The sequence below is a fragment of the Rhipicephalus microplus genome, chromosome 8, assembly GCF_043290135.1.
Source record: "Rhipicephalus microplus isolate Deutch F79 chromosome 8, USDA_Rmic, whole genome shotgun sequence".
Taxonomy (NCBI): domain Eukaryota; kingdom Metazoa; phylum Arthropoda; class Arachnida; order Ixodida; family Ixodidae; genus Rhipicephalus; species Rhipicephalus microplus.
The window spans coordinates 52,846,501-52,871,118 of record NC_134707.1 but is presented as its reverse complement, the minus strand read 5'-3'; the positions used below and the strand labels follow the sequence as shown (position 1 = coordinate 52,871,118).

Genomic DNA, 24,618 nt, shown 5'->3' with positions numbered 1-24,618 from the left:
TACCTCAATGGGAATTATGGAAGTACAGGCTTCAGATTATATAGGGTTAACTAGCAAACTGTCTACTGACTTTTTGTAACAGTTCCAGTTTTGTTCTTGCCGCAGTGAGGGTAGTGAGGTGCGATGAAGAGTACTAAAGCAGCGTGATTGTTGTTTAGAGAGGCTGAAGACCACTAGGTCTGAGAATTGCTGTGTCTTTGCAGCTTTAAGAGTCGTATTTGACAGTTTAAGTGAAGCGTCGTCCACTCACCACTGCGCATAGATGTAGCGTCTCATGCCAGTGCAGGATATTGCATCGAGTTCATGTTTTTCATCAGCGCGTCTTGCCTAAAATTGTTTTAAACTGACTGCAAAAACTATGACGAAGCTAAATAGACGCACCATCACGCTCTGCTGACTCGACTTCACAACAAACCAGAGTTGCATTGAAGGGCAGAACAAGGAGGATTAAAAAAGTTGCTGGAGTGGCAATGATTGCGCAGAAGTGAAGTCGTTCCTTTGGCAAGATGGCGGCTGTGGCGGCCATCTTACTAGAGGCATGATAAAGTATCATCGTTCACTGATTAAAAACGAAGCGTTTCCCTCGCACACCCAACGAGTTTCATGTGTGAACTTCGTCGGGTCACATAGTGCTCCAAGTGCGTCTTACAGTTACTACTTTTCCTTAGTAAGCCTCTAATCAGAGGCAAAGTTCTTTGAAGATTCAGTCACCCATACTCGTTTCTGTCTGTTGTTTCGTCGGGAACAACTTTCTTTTAATACAGAACTAACGTAGAATTCACATAACATATCGAAGCCACTTGATCTTCAAGTGAGCACTATCAGAAAAGAGCATGTTTCCACCATCTTGGCAGTGGCAAAAGGTGGCTCCACTTCTGCTGCCGAGGCATTGCGGGAGCTTCCACTCCAGCAATTTATCTTTAATCCTCCTTGGGGCAGACCGACCACTTGGACAGACGCACCTAGCGTCGCAGAAGACGAAACGTCAAGTGTTTCTCACTAAATACAGTACTGTTATTTTCGTTAACAGATAATACGTATTTTCGAAAAAAACAAGCACGTTTGTTTTCAAGTGTTGTAAAAAATAATTTATTAAATCTTGATGCCAAATCTGGAAGGCAATGGCAGAGCGATGCAAACCCTCATGGTTGGCTTGGCCTAGATTTCACTTTTGCCGCATCGTCACGAAAACGTTTTGCAATGAAGTTAGCGTACAAATAAATGAAGCAAGCTTCAATCAAACATAAGTTCATATTACTTTGTTTCACACTCGGAAAAGAAGCCTCGCGAATCTCAAGAACGCGATCCATCCAAACCAGATCTGAAGCCTGTACTTCCCATAATTCCCATGGAGATACAAGCACCTCTGAAGGAGATCGCGTAGACACTAGCGCCAGATTCTACTCTAGGTATTATTGAAAAAAACTCTATGTGACCCAGAAACGCCGGACGCGCTGAAACGCACATGCGTCAAGGCAACGCAGCGCGGCGCGCGCGCGCGAGTGTATGGCAGAACCGGCGCCTGGCGTGCCACGCCGGCATTACGCAACAAAATGAACGCTGGCGAGCACGCGCACCGCGTCACGTCGAAATGTATTGGCGCCTTGAGTGTGGCATGTAGTCATGTTCTCGCGTGACACACATCTCATGATTATCACGTTTGTACCAATCACATACCTTCGCCATCCATTGACGTCACATAATACCAAATTTAGCATATGTGAAGCTAGCGAAACGGCCACGAGCGCATCTTGAGTGTGGCTAGTAGTCTTGTTGTTACGTGACAGGCATATCGTGATTATCATGTTTGGATGTGTCATTTACTTATTTCGTCCGCGTCACATATGACCGAGCTTCGTACATGTGATGCTAGCGAAACGGTCGCGAGCTCATCATGAGCGTAGCGTGTAGCCATGTTGTTACATAACACGCATCTCATGTTTATCATGTTTGCACAAATATCATACCTTCGTCATCCATTCACGACCAGTAATACCAAATTTGGTATACGTGAAGCTAGCAAAATGGCCACCAGCGCATCATGAGTGTGGCATGTAGTAATGTTGTTACATGACACTATCTTATTTGCACCCGTCACACACCTTCGTCATCCATTCATGTACCGTAATATCGAATTCGGTATATGTGACGCTAGCGAAACGGCCGCGAGCGCATCATGCGCGTGGTATTTAGTCATGTTACATGACGCTCCTGTCATGATTTTTATGTTAGGGTCTGTTGCTCGTACTACCCACGCAATCATGTCATACCATACCAGTTTTGCAACATGCCATGTGAACGAAACCACCGCAACAGCTGCAGGATCATGAAATGTAAATTATGGCATTCATGACATACATGTCATGACTTTCATGTTATGACTATAGTCAAATACCTTTTTCATATAGTCATGTTATGCCATACCAAGTTTGGTATCGATACCATTATCAAAACGGCCAGGAGAGCTAAATGTCGTAGGCGGCTAGATAGATAGATAGATAGATAGATAGATAGATAGATAGATAGATAGATAGATAGATAGATAGATAGATAGATAGATAGACAGACAGACAGACAGACAGACAGACAGACAGACAGATAGACAGATAGATAGATAGATAGATAGATAGATAGATAGATAGATAGATAGATAGATAGATGGATAGATAGATAGATAGATAGATAGATAGATAGATAGATAGATAGATAGATAGATAGATAGATAGATAGATAGATAGATAGATAGACAGACAGACAGATAGATAGATAGATAGATAGATAGATAGATAGATAGATAGATAGATAGATAGACAGATAGATAGATAGATAGATAGATAGATAGATAGATAGATAGATAGATAGATAGATAGATAGATAGATAGACAGACAGACAGACAGACAGATAAACATATAGATAGATAGATAGATAGATAGATAGATAGATAGATAGATAGATAGATAGATAGATAGATAGATAGATAGATAGATAGATAGATAGATAGATAGATAGATAGATAGATAGATAGATAGATATATAGATAGATAGATAGATAGATAGATAGATAGATAGATAGATAGATAGATAGGCTCAAATTCGCCGAAGTACGCTGAAAAATGCTTCGTATATAAAAAGAGCGGCTGATAAGTTGGGACGAAAACATACAAGAACGTGGTCGTCGTGGCTAATGGCGTCGGTGTGTACTTTTCAGTATTACTTACAGATATATCATTACCTAAATATCTACCATAACAACTGACAGCCTCTAATGTAATGGTGTTCAAGTAGTAATCAAGTCGCCAGTCTTTGCTTCGGGTCACACGAAAAAGCGTCAATGTTCTGACACTTAGTTTCATAGATCTTATGCTGTGCTTAATTTGGTACCTAATTATTTTCCCTAGGTGTTGCTTAACCTAAATGCCTGCTGGTACTTTTAAGTTGATGTAAAAAAAAACCGAGCTATCGAAGTTTCTTCCCTACATTGATTCATAGCAAGTGTATGCAAGGACTTTTTGGCGAGCTGCCCACTCGTTCAATGTTCTCGGGCCACATCATGCCATCAGGCAGAAAGAAATGGTGTTCCACACTCCAAAATAAACAAATGTGGGACTCTTAAGCTTCTCCTTTAGGAGTTGAACGCAACTGCGATATACTGTCTCTAGTGCGTACGTCAACAACTCAGTGCATGAAATCTTTTTCGAACTTGCAATGCCCCTACTATGTGGCCTTAAAGAAATAAGCGCAATAACTTGTGAGCCCTTTTAGTGGGAAACCGGCTTTGAACCACGAATTCATTGTGATAATCACACGCTCTGACACCCGATGGCATTGTAAGTTTGTACCACGCAATATTACTGCAACACTTCATTATGTATTGTGAAGCATGATCGCAGTACGTGTATGTTTGTTAATCACGACACTTACTTTCACTGCATTGCCCCGCCACGGTGGTCTAGTGGCTAAGGTACTCGGCTGCTGACCCGCAGGTCGCGGGATCATATCCCGGCTGTGGCGGCTGCATTTCCGATGGAGGCGGAAATATTGTAGGCCCGTGTACTCAGATTTGGATGCACGTTGAAGAACCCCAGGTGGTCAAAATTTCCGGAGCCTTCCACTACGACGTCTCTCATAATCATATGGTGGTTTTGGGATGTTAAACCCCACCAATCAATTACTTTCACTGCATTTCCAAGAAGAGAAAGTTATTTTCACTCCATTCACAAGCTGCAGCGTGGCTGTGTGGTAGAATATCCATTTGTCAGCCAAAAAAAAAAAAAAAACGCGTGCAATTCTCATTATGACCAAAGATTTTTTTATTATTTTATTTGCATCGCTCTCGACTTTTTTCGTCACGCATAGGTGGTGATTTTTATGTATTTATTATTTATTCACAAAATACTACTGGCCCATTTAAGGGCCCCAGCACTAGGGGCAAGATCATAACATAGCACACAGGTGTAAAACAGCAAGGACAATTAAAAGACACATCCTATACAAAAGATACAAAAACATAGGTCATGGTTAAATACGCTCGTGCCTTTACAGAGCCGGTTTTTCGCTTACAACCAACGACGCCCACACTGACACTGATGCCAGAATTTCTGCGAAACGAGCTGTTTAACGCAAGGACGTTAATATATAAAATTGCACTTATACTTCGTACACAGTAAAAAAAGACACACAGGGCGCTAATACCTTCGTTTGTGGGTCGTGTGTTGAACTGCTGTTTCTTATATTTATCATGGAACTTCACCAACTCGCCCAATCTGCTTGTCTTCTACACTCGCTGTTATCGCACCGAGCGGAGGTCACTAGCACTTCCATGTCTGTGAGCACATAAACACCTGATAAATGTACAAGAGGACGATCGCTGCCGTAGCTAAATTGGTAAGAGTATCGGAATTCGATCAGCTTACTGTCCGTTCTCTACAAGCTATTTACAGAAATGATAGCTACTATGATTAAGACGACATCAGATTTCAATCAACCTAAGGACAAAGCAAGATTTCGTGCAGGCTACTACACAATAGGCCTTACTTATACAATAAATAATGTAATAGAGAAATGCGCTGAATACAACCAACCTCTATACATAGCCGTCATGAATTTTGAGAAGGTGTTTGCCTCAATCCAGACATCAGCAGTAATGCGGGCACTACGGAATCAGGGCATCGAAGAAAACTACATAAACATACTTGAAGAAATGTACAGTGGATCCACAGCCACCACACGTTTCCATAAAGACAGCGACAGAATCCCAATAAAGCGTGTAAGGCAGGGAGACATGATGTCTCCAACGCTATTCATTAACCGAGTGTTTAAGGTTTTCAGGACCATATTTTGAAAAGAGCTTAAGGTGAGAGTTGAAAGAGAATCTTAGTAAGCTGCAATTCACTGATGACATTGGCTTGGTCAGTAAATCAGGGGAAGACACACAGCTTATGATTAGTGAACTGGACACGGAAAGCAAGAAAGTAGGTCTAAAAATATTTCTGCTCTAAACTAAAGTAAGGAGCAAAAGTCTCGGCAGAAAACAGCACTTCGCGATAGGTCGAAAGATGCTGGAAGTTGTAAAGAAATATGCCTACTAAGGACAGGTATTTACCGCGAAACCGAACCATGAGAGTGAAATAAGTTGAAGAATAAGGATGGCGTAGGTTACATTCATCAAGCATTCTCAACTCATAAATTGCAGTCTGCCACTAACCCTTAAGGGGAAGGTATATAAGAGCTGCATCTTGCCGGTAATTACCAACGAATTAGAAATCTGGAGGGTTACAAAGAGGGTTTTATTTAAATTTAGGGCGGCACATCGAGCAATAGAAAGGAAAATGATATGTGTAATTTTAATAGAAAGAAGAGAGCAGATTGGGTCAGGGAACAAACTGGGGTTAAGGATACCGTTGTTGAAATCAAGAAGATGAAATCGACATGGGCCAGGCACGAAGCACGTAGTCAGTATAACAACTGGTGATTGAGGGTAACTGAGTGGATTCCTGGAGAAGCCAAGCGCACGAAAGAGAGTCAGAAAGTTAGGTTGACCAATGAGATTAAGAAGTTCGTAGGTATAACATGGAAACGAAAAGCACAAGACCGGGTTTATTGGTGGATTGTGGTGGAATTTTTCGCCTGCAGTAGGCGTAGTCAGGCTGATTATGATCATTATCATGGTTATCGTGGTGGTGCCTTATTCGAAGGCTACAGGTTAGAGTGCTACCGGTGGCATGTTTTCTTTTCTCACTTTACTTTCTTCATACCTATGCCACAATTACTCTGGTATGCCCCACTATGGTGGTCTAGTGGCCAACGTACTCGGCTGGTAACCCTCAGGTGGTTGGATTGAATACCGGCTGGGGTGGCTGTATTTTCGATGGATGCGAAAATGCTATAGGCCCATGAGCTCAGATTCGCGTGCACCTTAAAGAACCCCAGGTGGTTGAAATTTCCGGAGCCCTCCACTACGGCGGGTCTCATAATGGTATGTTGGTTTTGGGGCGTTCAATCTCACTTCCCAGTCAATTACTGCAATATGCTCAGAACAATACAATCCATACCTTCCTTGGCTTCATTATATGCTTTCTTTCACCAAGGGTGTGCCAAACACAAAAGTAAGCATAACGATTCCATTCTTTCATTTTTTCAGAGCTAAATGTACCAAACAGCTATGTCAGGTGGATAAGGATTTAGCACGCTGGGATAATTTTTATATGCGCAATAGATTGACTTCATGTAACAGCTAGAACAATTATGGAACACTAATAGCACCAGCCAAGTTGAAACGTCAAATCTACCAGCAGTTTTTTTTATGCCATCGACTTGTAACAGAGAGAATGAAACGAGAAAAAAAGAAAGGCAGACAGGCTAATCAGGTGCTACGATACAGTATGCTAGCCCGCACTGGGTTTGGTAATAGAGGGCTGAGAGAGAGAGAGATAGATCCAAAATAAATAGGAACACAAAACAAAAACACACACGCACACACAAAATCATTGATATCAGAGTCGTTCGGATAGGCCCACAGTTCGTAAAAAGCGCAATAGCGCTTGCACGGCCTTCTGTGATTATGAGTCTAGACAATGGCGTAATATACTTTCCTCTGACAGGGGCTGCTCATCTGATATGTTTAGCGTATCGGAAAGATCTTGTCTTTATATTTTATATTCCAGGCAGTCGCACAGGACGTCTCGAATTGCCTCTTAGTATTCCCATTTTACGCAAGCAGCGGTGTTGACCATCCCTATATGCGGTACACGTACGCATTGCGAAACGCGACGCCTAACCATAGTCTGCACAGAATAGTAGCATGACCTCGTCGGAGTCTTGTTGGAAGCCGGAAGCTTAACGTAAGATCAGGGGAGCGTAGTCTTGCATGCGTGAAAAGAGGCTCGTTTGAATGTGACATGATGCATTGACGAGCAAGTATGCGGAGCTTCGTAGCAGTGTCCATGCTAGACAGAAGTATTGTCAGGTCGTGCTCTTCTGTATGGGCTAAACGGGCAGCTTCATCGACCCGTTCATTACCGATGATTCCACCATGACTTGGCAACTACTGAAATATAATGTGGTGCTCTTTCCTTGTTATACAATTTCTGCCGTCTCAAAAACCATCTGTTCCGGCGTAACACGGCGTGGGCTTGACAGAAGTGACTGCAGTACTGTCTTGCAGTAGCAGAAGATCGTCCACAGTTGCGTGCTTTGTTTATCAACCGAGCTCCCATTTGGCCAGACAACTTAGAAGAAGAGAAATTAAGCTAAAGAAGAGCAGTTCAGCTACATCTAGTTGCAGATCTTTGTTTTCGTGTAGATTGCGCACGAATATTTTTGGTGCATAATCATTAGAAAATAGCGTGTAGTGTTATGATGGGCAGCTTGAGAAGCCTGTTATAGCCCTGCACTCGTCATTATACGCGAAACTTCCTCACTTCGTATTCACAGGCATGCCGCGCATTTTGCTGTGGGGGCGGAATGCACACCGGTATTCTAGAGGGGCAGAGGGGAAAAGACAACTCGCGTGGGGTAAGTAGCTTTCTTCTACTCCACGTAGTAATACGCATCTGCACTATTTCATTATATATTGTGCATCACATGTCAAAATGAAGCCTTGCGCGTCCCCCCATTCAAGCGTCAATCGCTACATGTTGTTCCGGGTTTACACTTTTGTTGTAGCTGTGTTTCATTACAGGACTTTTTTAGACCCCGCTACGACTGTTTCCCCATTCAGGACAAACATGTTCACAAGCAGGCCTGTAGAAAAAAGTGTAGATCACTGAAAGGTTCTTTTCATGGAGTCGACAAAGATTGTTACGAAAGCGCCACTGCTCCGAACTCCGCCGCCAAGGTCACCAGCCGTTTAGTAGCGTGTGTTGTTCAGCTCGCGACTGTTTCTGCGCAGTGATGATAGACGAGCGGACGAGACGATGGTGAGTTAAGGCAAGGTTTACGTACAGCCTAGAAATAGAGGCGTTACATATTCGGCACTGGGCCGACAGCCTAGGGACTCGAAGAGCCGAGATGTCTTCTCTTGCATGCATCCGTCGGCTTCTCTCTGCTTCATAGGTCAACTGCTGGCGACGCGCCGCTTGGCTTTCTTTATAGGCATGGGGTGTACATTTGCGTCACCAACGTCTAACCAGAAGCGCCCCTGGCCGTGATGTCAGAATCCTCCAATGGGGACTCGCTGCAGCGCGGGGTTGCACGAAAGAACGAGTGGTGTTGCCACGCATTGCGTAAGACTCGCCAGACTGGAAGGCGCCGATCGCTTCATCGGGCTCGTGGGCTGAGGGAGTTCGCTGTGTGTTGCGTAAGACAGACCGGCGCCACCGCCTGATGACGACGTCGAGTTAATCGCGTCAGGCGGGCTCGATCGCTGGCCTTGACACAGATTGTCTTTGCCGAGGCATTGATGTTCGCTGCGGACTCCCAGGCGTAACAAGATGTTGTCTATGCCACAAAATCGCCGGAGTGGAAGCCCTTGAACGAGATCACAAGGCACAAGAACGCTACGTTGACGCCGCTTACTACGATCTCGTGAACACCAACACAGTAGCCACCAGTCGCGGTTTGCACACTCACAAAACGTACCAGCACCTCCATGCAGTCTCACAACATAACTGAGGCTGGGCAAACTGTCCTTGCTATGGATCTCGCACTTAGCTCCAGACAGCGACAGCAGTTGACAGTTCTGACCGACTCTGAAACGGTTTGCCACCACTACTTACAAGGGTTCATCAGCCAGCGCGCCTTCAATATCATAAGTGCTACATACCCTTATGATAATATCAATACGCAGAAACTCCAAATTAACAGTCGGAAAATATAGACCCTGGGTCACTTGATATTGGAGCGAATCAATACTCTATGAATTTGATCCCCACAGAAAATTTTTATCTATCTATCTATCTATCTATCTATCTATCTATCTATCTATCTATCTATCTATCTATCTATATAGCCGCTTACGTTTGGGTGCTCTAGTGGTCAACCCCTTAACTTGGCGTGAACCACAATTAGCATGGGAGGGTAGGATGGTTTGACGAATACGCCCAGCTGGTCACGACATGAATATTGTCACAATCCCGTCGCGTACGCCGTCATACACTTTCCGCCAGGCAGTGGCACACGCCCACGAGCCGATGTGAGCCGCTGTTAAGAGGGTATGTGCCACAGGTAATTGACACTTGGTGTCTGCCCAGGAACGACGAGGACACACAAGGGCAATTTTAACGCGCGAGCGTTAAGTAATAACGAACATCGATAGCGCCGACCCAACGAAAGCATAGAATAAACGTCAGTGTTAGAAAAAAACCGGACATAGGCAGCGTTGACCCCCCGGCGAACGCGAATAATAAATTTGGTGCTCCCAGCAGGAATCGAAACCAAGCGTTCTGCGTGGCAGTCAAGCATTCTACCACAAAGCTACGCCACGCCTCGAAACTACTTTTCAAATAAACGCTAATCTTCGTGAAACGTCAATACTGGTTGCAGTGCTGATAACGCATTTTTATAAACAATACATATGCTCCTTTGAGATATATATATATATATATATATATATATATATATATATATATATATATATATATATATATATATATATATATATATATATATATATATATATATATATATATAATGGTGAACATCGCCTTTCCAGTCAGGGTTGTCTGCGCGTGCGCTAATCTCCTGGGCACCCAGGCTGGTTCCGCCATTGCCACTTCACTTGTCGTGACCGCTCTCTTGTTATATAAAAGAGTGCCGCTCTAAAACGCCTCATTTTAATTGGTGGAGGTGCGGGGTAACGCATAATCCTGGAATTGCGAAACCATACGTTGCCTCCAGTTGCTACAATGTCCACGGACGACGATCAGCAGGTGGCCACCTCGGCTCCAATTACTGCAGGTCCTGTATGTCTCGGCTCCTTTCGGCAACGCGATCCACTTACCTTCAGTGGAACCGATGACAAGGACGTGGAAGACTGGCTCGACGAATATGACCGGGTGAGCAAGCACAACAAGTGGGACGATGCGCACAAGCTTGCCGTCATCCAATTTTATTTGATCGACGTCGCCAGTCTGTGGCACCGTAATCACGAAAGAGACCTTCCCACCTGGTCGGCCTTCCGAATGGCATTTGCGGACTTGTTTGGCCGTTCAGCGCTTCGCAAACTACGGGCCGAACATCGCTTGCGCAATAGGGCTCAGCATAATGGTGAAAATTACACCAGTTATATCGAAGATGTGGTCGACCTTTGATGGCGTGTCAACTCAGCCATTACAGAAGCCGAGAAGATCAAACACATCTTGAAAGGCGTGACTGATGACGCATTTGAGATGCTTGTCGTCAAGAGCCCGCAAACAGTTCCGGAAGTGATCCAACTTTGTCAGAGCTATGATGAGCTCTGGAAACAGCGTGACACCACTCGTCGAGCCAACGCACCATGTGCAACAATCTCCGCTTTTACATCGGCTGGCACTGCTGTAGACCACACCACTTTTCTTCTCGGGATCAGGCAGTTTGTACGAGAGGAGGTCGCACGCCCGTTGTCCCTCGTGCCTTATACCTCTGAAGGTGCCCCATCTACTTTATCGCCATCAATACAGCGAGTAGTCCAGGAGCAAGTGTTCGAGGCACTACCAACAGCTCACGCACCACCTGTGGCTGCTCCACTGACCTATGCCAAAGCACTGAACGGAACCCGCCGTCCGCCTGTCGCGAACGCCTACGTCCACGCGCCCCTTTGTCGTACCGACAGAGCCTATGTACCAGGCTGCCCGTCCTTTCTCCCGACCACCACCACCACGCTTTCAGAATCCTTGGCGCACTCAAGACAACCGCCCCATATGTTTCGCCTGTGGAACTGCGGGTCACGTGCCGCGGTTCTGTCGACAGCGGGATTTTTTTCTGCGTGATGACGTCTGGCCTAACAATTATGATTTCCCATTACGACCTGAGCCTGCTATATCTGGTGAGCCTGCCACCATGGACACATTTTCACCTCGCCGGAGCTTCAACAGACACCGGTCACCTTCACCTCAACGCCGTTCCCTTTCCCCTATGCTACGTCGACCTCGCCTTGTACCTGAGGAAAACTAGGAGCCGCAGTTCCGGGGGCAAGAACTGCGGATCTTTCAAACTCCACAATAACTTGCTTTTCACCGTCCAACGTCGTTGCTGTCTCCGTTGAAGGTATTCCTGCTTTTGCATTGATCCATACTAGCGCCGCAGTATCTGTACTGACTGAAAATCTTTGCCGTAGACTAAAAAAAAGTCACAATGCCTTTTCACGACTTCGTTTTGAGCGCTGCGAGCGAGCAACGAAATCGCCCTTTTGCTGCATGCACAGCACGTGTCATTATTGCTGGCGTTATTTATGTCGTCGAGTTTGTAGTGCTTCCGCAGTGTTCCCATGACATTATATTAGGCTGGGAGTTTCTCTGCACTCATCGTGCCGTCATCGACTGTGGTCATGTCGAAGTGGAGTTTATGCGACGCTGCTTCACTCGACTAGCTCCTCTCCCCTGCAAATGTTTCCGTTCCCGCCGACTCTTCGATACCCCCTTTCTCATGCGCCGTAGTTCTGCTTTCCTGTGACGTCTCTAATGGCTCAACTGTTCTTTTTACACCTTCTGAAGCCGCTGTCCGCCGCAAGTGCTTCCTGGTCCCTTTAGCTGTTCTGAACATTCACGATAGATCAAGTGCAATTTATGTTTCAAATTCGTTTCCCTTGCCTTCCAAGTTACTCTGCGGAGAGTGCCTGGGATTTGCTGATGACATTGATTCCTCGAGTGCACGTGTAGTTCCTGACCACTCGACTACGCTACCTATTGACGCTGTTGATTGCTGCGCGTCATCCTCTTCCCCATCATTCACCGACGCAATTTCGCGCTGCATTGACACCAACCTTACGGCCCAGCCGCGTTCCGACATCATCGCCTTCCTCGAGCGGTTCCGCGCAAGCTTCGACCACCAGCAACTGATATTGGGCCGTGCTTCAACAGTATCTCACCAAATCGACACTGGCTTTCACGCTTCTTTACGTCAGCGTCCGTATCGGGTATCGGCATCTGAGCAGCGTATAATCGCGGAACAAGCTGACGACATGTTGAAGCGTGGCGTTTTTGAGCCCTCTAACAGCCCGTGGGCCTCCTCAGTTGTTCTAGTCAAAAAAAAAAGGATGGTTCAATAAGATTCTGTGTCGACAACCGCCGGTTGAGTAAGATCCCGCGCAAAGATGTTTAGCCCCTACCTTGCATTGACGGTGCCCTTGACTGCTTACAAGGTGCGAAGTTCTTCTCGTCACTAGATCTGCGCTCAGGTTATTGGCAGGTTCCCATGGCTGAGGCTGATCGCCCCAAGACGGCTCTTCGTTACCCCCGATGGCTTAAATGAAATTAACGTCATGCCATTCGGGCTCTGCAGTGCGACTGCCACTTTCGAGCGCATGATCGACAACATCCTCCATGGCCTGAAATGGCAGACATGTCTGTGTTATTCAGACGATGTCGTGATATTTTCAAGGGACTTTTTAACGCATCGTCAGTGCCTCGAGACAGTGCTCACTTGCCCCACCTCCGCCAGTCTACAGCTCAACTTGAAGAAGTGCTGTTTCGGCGCTCGAAAACTCTTAATTTTGGGCCATGGCGTATCTAGACATGGCATTCTTCCAGATCTGACGAAACTCCGTACCGTTGCCGAATTTCCTAAGCCGAAGACCTTAAAAGAACTTCGCAACTTCTTCGGTTTATGTTCATACTTTGGTCGTTTTATTCGCAACTTCCCCTCCATCATATCACCCTTGACTGACCTTCTTACCGGAAACAGTGACCTTTCTAGTTGGTCGTCAGCTTGTGATGATGCATTCGCCACACTCCGCCATCTTTTTAGGTCACCTCAAATACTGCGACATTTTGATCCTCTAGCCTTGACGGTAATACACACTGATGCTAGCGGAGTTGGTCTCGGTGCTGTGCTCGCCCAGCGTAAACCTAGATTTGGTGAGTGCCAACCTTGCACTTACAAAAGCAGAAGCCAACTATTCATTCACCGAAAAAGAGTGTCTAGCCATCATATGGGCCATAGGCAAGTTTTTACCTTATCCTTACGGGCACCCATTGAGCGTGGTTACAGATCGTCATGCGTCATGTCGGCTTTCCTCGGTAAAAGATCCCACCGGCCGGCTCGCCCGTTGGGTGCTTCGGATACAAGACTACGACATTCACGTCGTTCACCGATCTGGGCGAAAACATTCCGACACAGACGCTTTGTCTCGATCACCTCTACGATGTAGTGACAAGTCGCCGTCATCGCCTGCCCCCAACGTATCTACACTTAGTGTCAGCGACATATGCTACAGGAGCAACGAAAAGATCCTTGGATCGCTTCACTTATCAACTTGTTGAGTCGAACTCCCTCGCAAAATATCGCTAGAAGTACGCGCCGTCAAATACAGCACTTCGTTATCAGAGATGGTTTGCTATACAGACGGAATTATCTCTCCGAAGGACGCCAATTGCTCCTAGTTATTCCCAGACGTCTCCGTTCAGGCATGTGCGCCTCCTTTCACGCCGACCCACAATGCGCCCATGCTGGAATGTTAAAAACCTACAACCGCCTGTCCCCCCGCTACTATACTGGCGTGGAATGTATCACTTGGTTCGTCGCTACGTACGTTCCTGTCTCGCTTGCCAGCGCCGAAAGAATCCGACTCCGCAATCTCCAGCTCCACTACAACCCTTATCTTGTTTTGCCTGACCGTTTGACCGTGTCGGTATCGATCTGTATGGACCTCTTCCGATTATACCGGCTGGAAATTGCTGGGTAATCGTCGCCATCGACAGCTTTTCGCACTACGCTGAAACTTCACCATTCTCTTCTGCGTCAGCAAGTGATGTCGGTCGTTTAATATTGCATCGGATCATTTTACGTCACGGTGCACCACGTGAACTCCGTAGTGACAGCGGGCGTGTGTTTTTGTCGGACGCCGTCGAATCGCTTCTCAAGGAATGCCAATTCCCTCATCGCACCACAACCGCGTATCATCCTCAAACTAATGGCATAACAGAACGATTCAACCGTACATTAGGAGATATACTGTCAATGTACGTCGAAACTGATCACTCTAACTGTGATAGCATTCTCCCTTTTGTAACATACGCGCAAAATACTGCTGTCCAGACAACCACTGGTTTCTCTCCATACTTCCTCCTTTATGGTCGCGAGCCCTCTTGCACGCTAGACACCATCCTTCCTTACCGCCCGAATGTTGCTGAGTCGACGACAATGTCACAAGCTGCTAGATACGCAGAAGAGTGCCGTCAGATTTCCCGCTCCCTCACAAGTGTTGGACAGTAACACCAGAAATACCACCGCCATAGTCCGACGCCTCCGGCTTCTTAGGCATCGGATGACCTTGTCTGGCTTCGCATCTTTTCAACCAACCCTAGTCTCTCAACGAAACTGATGTACAAGTATAACGGCCCTTACTATGTGGCTAAACAAACATCACCCGTCAAATACATCGTGGAGCTGCTTAAGCAGCCCTATGATCAACGACGCTGTGGACGTGAGACCATTCACATAGACCACCTAAAACCATATTACTATCCCTCTATAGGCTCCTGCCTATGAGTCGCCAGGATGGCTCTTTTCTGGAGGGGAGGAAAATGTAGTGAAGAACATGAGTGCCACTCAGAAAGGCAGATGGTATCACTCAGTCTGGGAAGAAGACGACGTTTGGTTGGCTGGGCACACAGGCTGGTTCCGCCATTACCACTTGCTTGTCGTGACCTCTCTCCTGTTGTATAAAAGAGTGCCGCAGGATAAATATATTTCTTTTCCAACAGTTTTGGAAGGGGTCCTCCCTTCATCAGGGGATGAGTTATACTAACATGAACTTCCAAACTTCGTTGCTGCCGCGTCCCTCTCGCCTTGAAAGATGTTTGCGAGAGTGAGAGAGATCTAAAAAAAGAAAAAAAAGAAAGAAAAAAAAGAAAAAAGCCAAAAAGAAAAAATGATAAAAAGCAAAAAAGAAAGTGAAAAAAAGAAGAACCATTGTCAACACTGAGAACGAAACCAAATGTCCATGTACGTCCACATCCCGTACTTATCCCGTGCTGGTCAGTTCTCGACGTGTGTCGGGCCACCCAAGATTGTCGCCGCGGTGGCGGGAGGGATCCGTAACGGCGTGCGTAAGGAAAGGGTTTCCCCTTAATGGGTCGGTTGGCTCTCTACCTTTCATCTTGGTCCGTTTCCCTTCAATGGTCATCAAGTGGTAGGCGAACATAAACACTTTGTATGTGCATGTGGAAAAAAGAAAAAAAAGAAAAAAAGGACAGTGTACACGTACGAGTCAGCCAGAAAAAACAAGCATGGTCTCCAGCTATCAATCTTTGTCACCACTTTCCTCCTGGCTTACTTATCGGAGGCAGGAGAGTCTTCCGGGGTGCTCGTCGATGCCGGCTACTAATGTTCGAAAATTGAAAATAAAATATGCCTCACGCTGTTCGCGCTCGCGCCTGTTTGAGAAACCGGACTGTAAAAGAGTTACGCTGATTTTTTCAAAACTGTGGTTTGGCAGGCGTAGATGTCTAGATAAAGGTAGCTTCGGCAGTGAAGTGGCGTGGTACCGGTGATTATTGAACCGCAGCTGAAATGGCGTGTCTGTTTGGCCGATATATTCTTGTCCGCAAATGTTGCAACGTAGCATGTATATAACGTTACTGGAGTCACAATTAAGGCTTCCAGTTATGCAGAATTTCAAATCCGAGAAGTTCGCTTTGGATTCACGTGTTGTGACCATCTGTGGGCATACCTTGCATCGAGCTTTTCCGCAGGGATGGCACCCTGATTGAATTTTGGGGGTGTTTGTTTTTTGCTCTGGCAAGAATGTCCTTCGGATTTTTATCCCTGTGGTTTACCACGTGAGGTGGCTTCGCGAAAATAGAAGTTAGTTGTTCGCTTTGCCTGATTATGTAGAAATGGCGGAAAAATATGTTGTTGATTCGTGGCGCTGATGAGGAGTAAGTTAGTACAAGGTTCGTTTGAGAAGTCAATTTAGATACTTTGTTTGGTCCCTTAATTATATCATTCCTGTTCACGTTGCGAGCACGTGGTATGGCATCGTCAATAATGTCTTCCGGATAATTTTGTGATTCCGGATAATTTTTAGGTATTCTGCGTGTCTGTGAAATTGCCGCATATCGGTGCATATTCTTCAGTACCGGTAGGCCTGAGAATATGAAATACCCGTTTTGCAATGCTTTGTGTAGCTGCTGTTGAAATGTAGGTACATTTGATGGTCTGTGGGCTTTTTGTAAAGGTTTGTGGACAAGCGGTCATTTTTGACCGTGACAGTGACGTCCAAGAAGTTAATGCTAGTTTTGGAAATTTTGTGCGTGAATTTAATTGACGGGTTGCACTTGCTAAAATCCTCTATGAAGCGGAAACGACTTCCCTCACCGTGGTTTCATATCACAAAAATATCGTCTAAGTATCTTCTGTAGTAGAAAGGTTTCAAGGTGCGTCCCTCAATGAATGGAATTTTAAGTGAAGCCATAAAGGTGCTCGCGAAGTTTGGGGCCATTTTCGTGCCAATTGCAGTGCGACTGACCGACCTGAAGGAAATGCTTGCCATTAAACTCAAAATGGTTAGAATTCAGTACAAGTTCAAGAAGTGTAAACAGTACCTCGCCACTTACACTAGTTGATGAGTCAGATTTTACATATTCAGAAACCATAGCCACTATTTCGTCATGGGGGGGTATGTTGGTGTACAGTGAGCAGACGTCCATGGTCACCAGAAAACTACCGCCTGGGATGTCGAGACTTGAAGTTTCGCAGATGAAGTGGTTTGTGTCCTTTAGGTAATAGGGAAAATTGGGGGGGGGGGGGTGTTTTTATTCGGGAATTGATGAATTCTGATATATTTTCTGTTGATGTGCTGTTACTAAATACTATCGGACGTCCCGGATTGCCTGCCTTGTGTATTTTCGGAAGCAAATAGAATCGACCGGGAACAAAATGGACATGTAACATTTGAACATTTTGCCGGTAATTTTCTCGTCCCGGCGGAGATTATTTAGGGTTACTTTTATCTCCCTTTCAAATTCGGGAGTCGGATCCGTTGGAAGTTCTTTGTAGAATTTTGTGTCTGATAGCTGTCGTTTCCCTTTCTTTAAGTAGTCCGACGTGTTTAGAATTACTATGCAGCCCCCTTTATCAGCCGGTTCGATGGTAATTTCAGTGTTTTTTCGTAGTTCATCAAGTGCCCTTTGTTCTGACTTTGATATGTTGTTTCGAGAAGGCCGATTTTTATATACGCTCTGATGATATCTTTTTGAACTACTGATATATACATATCGAGGTGTTTGTCCCTCTGCTCACCTGGACACCATGATTTGTCTCCACCAATCAATTTATTTTCGTCCGTACAGTCCTTGTGATCATGAAAGTAATCACGGAGGCGGAAATTACGCGCAAAATTATCGAGGTCTTGGTACAGTTCAAATTTATTGAATCTACCGGATGATGGACAAAAGGTTCAGCCTCTCGACAAAAGTTGAAGCTGAGCGGGTGTGAATGTTGTGTTTGACAGATTGAGGACATTTTTCTCATAAGTTTTCGGCTGCTCTTGGCTATCACGTGGCACGGGAGTGTCAGCGTCATATTCGAGAGTTAGGGTGTTTTGATTAGGATGGCACTGTAGTTTCGAGTTCCCATTTTTCTCCTCAATGTTAGGTTGTGGTACGGGTGGTCCCTGGCGTTCTTGTACGGCCTCATTCCTATTTTCCTGTTGCAGAGCAGTGGAGCTTCTGCAGTCCCGATTGAATTTTCTATCTTTTACTACTGAAATTTCGCCTCTCTTTTTCAATTCATATCTTTCCAGTTCTCTTGCCTCATGCTCTCCGAGATTAGATACCAATTTTTGCGTGGCCTCCGTGACACTGTATTCGGCGGCCTTACGCTCACTATGGTCCGCAATGACCCGAGTCAGTTGCAAGGACGCTTCTAGTAATATTTTTTTCCCACTTCCCTCTTTCTGCTTCACCTAGTGTAGACATTGAGGGGTTGCAGGCTAGGCGGAGGCACTTAGGTGCAATTTCGTGAGATAGATATTTGGTTAGTTGTTCCTTGTGTTTTTCGTATTGCACCCGTTTTTCAATGATTTTCCTAATCGATAGAAATGAATGGGACCATGCGTGTTTAAGACTGCCCGTACCTTTTTCCCAGTGTCATTTGAGACCCACCGCCTTGGTCTTCGCCGCATTCGTCCGCCTGGTGTTGTAAGGCCTCGATGGTGTAAGTGGCGACGTCGTCACTGCTGGGACCCTGGATGGCTCTTTGTGTCGCTCGGCTCCTTGTTGTTGAGGGGGCTTGGCACTGGAGTTGTCCGTGCAAGCGATTGCCGCCGATCTCCATGCCGCCAACGTCCATCGCAGCTGCACCCTCGTGTGCTGTGCCAGCAGCGCGACTCCCTCGAAGCTTGCATGTAAGCCGTCAGCAGCCAGGAAGCGGCGCAGCGGGAGCGTTGAGAAGCCACCTCAGGTGGTGTACCGAAGGGATAAAATTCTGAAGAACATTCTTGTCAGAGCAAAAACAAACACCCCCAAAATTCAATCAGGGTGCCATCCCCGCGGAAAAGCTCGATGCAAGGTATGCCCACAGATGGTCACAACACGTGAATCCAAAGCGAACTTCTCGGATTTCAAATTCTGCATAACTGAAAGCTTTAATTGTGACTCCAGTAACGTAATATACATGCTATTTTGCAACATCTGCGGAAAAGAATATATTGGCCAAACAGACACGCCACTTCGGCTGCGGTTCAATAATCACCGGTACCACGCCACTTCAATGCCGAAGCTTCCTTTATCTAGACATCTGCGCCTGCCAAACCACAGTTTTGAAAATATCAGCGTAACTCTTTTGCAGTCCGGTTTCTCAAACAGGCGCGAGCGCGAACAGCGTGAGGCATATTTAATTTTCAAATTTCGAACATTAGTAGCCGGCATCGACGAGGACCCCGGAAGACTCTCCTGCCTCCGAGAAGAAAGCCAGGAGAAAATTGGTGGCAAATATTGATAGCTGGAGACCATGCTTGTTTTTTCTGACTGACTCGTACGTGTACACTGTCCTTCCTTGTTTTTTGTTGTTGTTTTTTTCTTCCTCTTCCTTTTTTTCTTTTTTTTTTCACGTGCAATTACAAAGTGTTTATGTTCGCCTACCACTTGATGACCATTGAAGGGAAATGGACGAAGATGAAAGGCAAAGAGCCAACCGACCCATTAAGGGGAAACCCTTTGCTTGCGCACACCTTCACGGACCCCTCCCGCCACCGCGGCGACAATCTTGGGTGGCCCGACACACGTCAAGAACTGACCAGCACGGGATAAGTACGGGATGTGGACGTACACGGGCATTTGGTTTCGTTCTCAGTGTTGACAGTGGTTCTTCTTTTTTTTGCTTTCTTTTTTTTCTTTTCTTTTTTCCTTTTTTTCTTTTTGTCTTTCTTGCTTTCTTTTTTTTCTTTTTAATTCTCTCTCACTCTCGCAAACATCTTTCGAGGGAAGAGGGATGCGGCAGCAACGAAGTTTCGAAGTTCATGTTAGTATAACTCATCCCCTGATGAAGGGAGGACCGCTCCCGAAACAGTTGGGAAATAAATATATTTATCCTTGTTTACAACGCTCCCATTGCGCCATATCCCATATATATATATATATATATATATATATATATATATATATATATATATATATATATATATATATATATATATATATATATATATATATATATATATATATATATATATTTATATATATATATACAGCCGTCACGTCGGGTTAACGTCAGTTGAGGTTAGATGCCATGCGCATGCGCTGAAGTTCATTTATGTAGCAGTGTCCATCGCCAGCATCTTCGCGAGCATCAGCACTTCATACAGCTTTTGGTGTTACATTTTAGATCGTTGCGCAAGTGCAAACAATTTATTATATGAACATCTGCAACTCTTCAGCATTTGTCTGTGCATGCAACATTTGTACATATATTCATCGTCATTTCATGACGTGTCACTATATAAAAAAATTTGCAATACGGTCACCTTCCATCCGCATTCTTCGAATAACGTTGATTATCAGGTACGTGGAATCTTCCCATTTTTTTGTTTTTTTTCTTCGGATTGTTTATTTTTGGGTAGCATTGAGTATTATTCCTTTTTTTTTTCTCTGCAGAACTTATTGATATGTAGAAGCCGAGTCAAAATGGACCTCAACATCTTCACAGCAAAATATTTAGAACAGAACAGAACAGAACAGAACAGGAGGGAAACCAGGATGCGGATAGGGTAGCTAAACGCTATAAGAGCCGAGACCCTTCCAACTCCACCCCTGAGAAGCCCGTTCCCGTGCCTTGTGACTAGTCAGCCATCCTAAATCATTATAGAGGGCTGAAGCAAGCGTATTCACTATCACAAGAAACAATAAATCAAGAGAATAGGTTCAACTGGAAGTCAAGTCAAAGCGGCAAAATTCTGAATTTGCGCACCCTCAGTAATTCTTAGGAAAGCTATGGAAAGTATGGTGTAGGCACTTAACAATGGCTTGATGTTGCAACACATTTTCTCTCTTTCTCCAGGGAGGTAACTTCTGCAAGTATAGCTGCCTATTTGTGAATTCGACCTCAGGTGCTGCGACAAGAGAAATTTGGGTAACGGAAAAAGACGGGACCCCCTGCAATGCCTCAAATCCTAAACAGGTGAGGAGCAGAGTGAACGACGGTGTTCAATCGGGCTTGTTCATGTATGATTACAATACAATTAGTGCACAAAAAAAGACGCAAAAAGATAGAAATAAACTTTCGCTGTTTTAGCCGTTATAGTTTTTCAATACTTTTTATTCGTTGGTGTTAGCTTTTCCCCTCACAAGTACTTATATCTAGCGTTATTATGACAACCACAGACACAAACCAGTTAGGCGTAGTTTTGTTGATTATGAGCACACGTGTTCTGCAGTTGAAAGTAGTAAACTGACATTGGCTCCAAAAGGAATGATAGAGGGTTAGAAATTTGGGAAGGCAAAACAAAATTATGGGAACTAGGACAATATCATATAAATTAGCACAATTTTGTTACTGTAAACGCCGCAATCGATTTTGTTGTGCGTATTACATTATTTGTTTTTATAATGTTATTGGTTTCATTACAGGAATGTAAAGATGGTGTTTGCGAACAAGTGGAAAAGCCTATCTCCGAAGACAAAGTAGAATATTAAGTTTTTTTAGAAAAAGCAAGAAAATGAACTGACAAAAATGTGGTTGCTACATTTACAAATGGGTGCATTATCGCACATGTGGACTATCACACAATCTGTTCAGAGTTCTCATGGTTACACACACAGAAAGCATTATGTGGAAAACCAGCTGCTGAAGAAGATAAAACGATATAATTATTTCGAAATATCTGTAATGTTACAGGCCTTCTGCTGGAATCATTCATCTTGAAAGTATTTCCAAACATCTAAAAATAAAAGAACAAAAAAAATTAGGCAGATCTCACGTACCTGGGAATCGACATTATGCGAAGCGCGCGGAGAAAAAGTGACCACGTTGCAATTTTTTATTCTCTTACACGTCATAAAACGACGCGAAACATATGTAGAAACGTTGCACGCACGGACATATGTTGAAGAGTTGCAGATGATTATATAACCAGTTATTTGCGCTTGGGCAAGGATGCCAACTGGAACATAAGTATTAGCAAAACCAGAAGCTAATACGAAGCGCTGATCCTCACGAGAATGCTGGCCCTGAACATTACCACATAAGTCAACTTCAACGCATGGCAACTAACCAGAATAGACGTTAACCCGTCGCGACCGATGTATGAAAGGAGCACATGTGTAATGTTTATAAAATTGGGTAGGCAGTACTGCAACTACTATTGACGTTTCACGAAGATTAACGTCTATTTGAAAAGCAGCTCCGAGACCTGGCGTAGCTTTGTAGTAGAATGCTTCATTGCCACGCAGAATGCTTGGGTTCGATTCCAGCTATGACCCTGACATTTATTCTTGGCATTCATCGGGTCGACGCTACATATTTAGGTTATTTCTTAACGCTAGCATGTTAAAATTGTCCATGTGTGTTCTCGTCGTTCCTGGGTAGACACTAAGGGTCAATCACCTGTGGCACATACCCGCATACCAGCGGCACATACCCACCCGCGGGTATGTGCCCCTGTCTGGCGGGACCTGTTTGACGACGTACGTGACGGGATTGTGACATTATTGAGGTCTTGATCAGCGCGTCATATTCGTCAAATCATCTTAACACCCTTCCCCATGCTAATTTTGGTTCACGCCAAGTTTAGGGGGTGACACCGAGAGCATCCAAACGAAAGCGGCTAGATAGATAGATAGATAGATAGATAGATAGATAGATAGATAGATAGATAGATAGATAGATAGATAGATAGATAGATAGATAGATAGATAGATAGATAGATAGATAGATAGATAGATAGATAGATAGATAGATAGATAGATAGATAGATATGCACAAAGTCGCCGAATTTCGCTAAGAAATGCTTCGCATTTAAAAAACAACTCGATCGCCTAACAAGTCAGGGCAAAGATTTGTGTTTGCTGAATTCAATGTCTTACGTTACCTTCAAACAATAGATATGTGCCTAAAGATTGTCCTCACCTGTACCCATTCAGGTATTAAGCCAAATGAGGAGTAAAAAAGCACTAGGGGTGGAGAAAAAAAAGTTCGAAGATGTTTGAGCTTTGCTCACAACGGTTTAATGCGATCTCGTAGTCAGGCCCTTTAGGTATCTTTTCATTTTGTGGCTTGGCTTTGCTCCGCTTCCCGGTGAACGTAAGGGAACAAAATACATCTGCATAGGATTCGTCGCTTCAAACTACTCTAGAATGCCTACTGAAAATACTTTTGAAGAGTGTTTATGATGAAGAGTGGGGCGCGATTGTTACGGCACAAAAGAAAAGAGGGGCATAGTAGGATGCGTCAGTGTCTCTCTTGTGTATTGTGTTAGTCGCACCCCAGCCTTCGTCATGAAAGAACTCGCCCAAATTTTTTATTATACTGCTGGGAACTGCTTACTACGCGTCTGTGAGGTGCCGTGCGCACCTGTGTAATTTGTTCATCCTATGCAATTGTTGTTCACAATGCAGTTGATAAGTCTGTGTGGCTGATATCATTATTTAATGGGGCTCTAGTGACACTTTTGCAACATACTTATCTACTACCGCAATGTATGTAGTAATGATTGCTCAGAAAAATCCAACAGGAATTATGCAAATTGGTGCATCAAAAGTGAAATAATGAGTCTTCATAATTCAGAACTTGAGCAGGAGATGGCGCGAAACGCTGTGTTTTGCATCCAATCCGCCTACTGACATCATAGAGCACTTCCAGTCACAGCTAGCCTCTCATGAATACATACCAGGAATGTCTGTTCGTGGTGGACTTCACACGGTACCTCGCAAGCACTCTTTTACGAGCGAAGCTCCTTAGCGTGTACTCGTAGTGCCACTAGATGGCGCTATAGCGTTCACTCTACTCTGATGCGTAGGAGACACGTGATTTATTGTAATAGGATACGGACAGGCTGAATGTTTCGCACGGCTTTAAAATAATCATTGAAAAAAACTGGGGTAAAGGTTGTCTTTACGGCAAAATGCAAGCTGGGCTCTCTATTTAAAAGAGTTAACTACTACAGATATTTAATTGTTGAGTGCTATAATGAGCACGCAAAAATGTTCGTAGAATGTATCATAGGCGTTGTGTATCTAATTTATTTATATGGTCGATACTACATCGGTCAGACGGGGCGCTGTCTGAACCATCGACTTAAGAAGCATGCTAATCTCATGCGCGGATCAGTGGGCAGCCACTTGGCAAGTCACTATGCGAATCTTGGGCGCACCCCGAAGTTTGATGAATGCCAGGTAATGGCACGATATAAGTACAAAAGGAGACGTGAAATATATGGAGTTTTTGATTCGCGAAGCAGGAACTGAGCATGTAAGTGCCCCGTCAATCAATCTGTTGGACAATGAATACAAGTATCTTTTCAGGTAAAATATCATTTCAAGGTTGAA

At 44.7% G+C, this 24,618-nt stretch overlaps 1 protein-coding gene across 4 annotated transcripts in view; it reads left to right on the top strand.

Annotated features, from left to right (window-relative positions):
* LOC119186491 (snake venom metalloproteinase leucurolysin-A) overlaps window positions 1–22,023 on the top strand; it is a 122,029-nt gene extending 100,006 nt beyond the window's left edge. For all 4 annotated transcript variants that reach the window (XM_075871820.1, XM_075871819.1, XM_075871822.1 and 1 more), the window contains exons 10-11: window positions 21,134–21,253; window positions 21,703–22,023. In XM_075871820.1, the coding sequence (XP_075727935.1) occupies window positions 21,134–21,253; window positions 21,703–21,768 (186 nt within the window). In that variant the 3' untranslated portion in view covers window positions 21,769–22,023. The remainder of the gene's footprint in view (window positions 1–21,133; window positions 21,254–21,702) is intronic.
* Window positions 22,024–24,618: the final 2,595 nt, after the last annotated feature.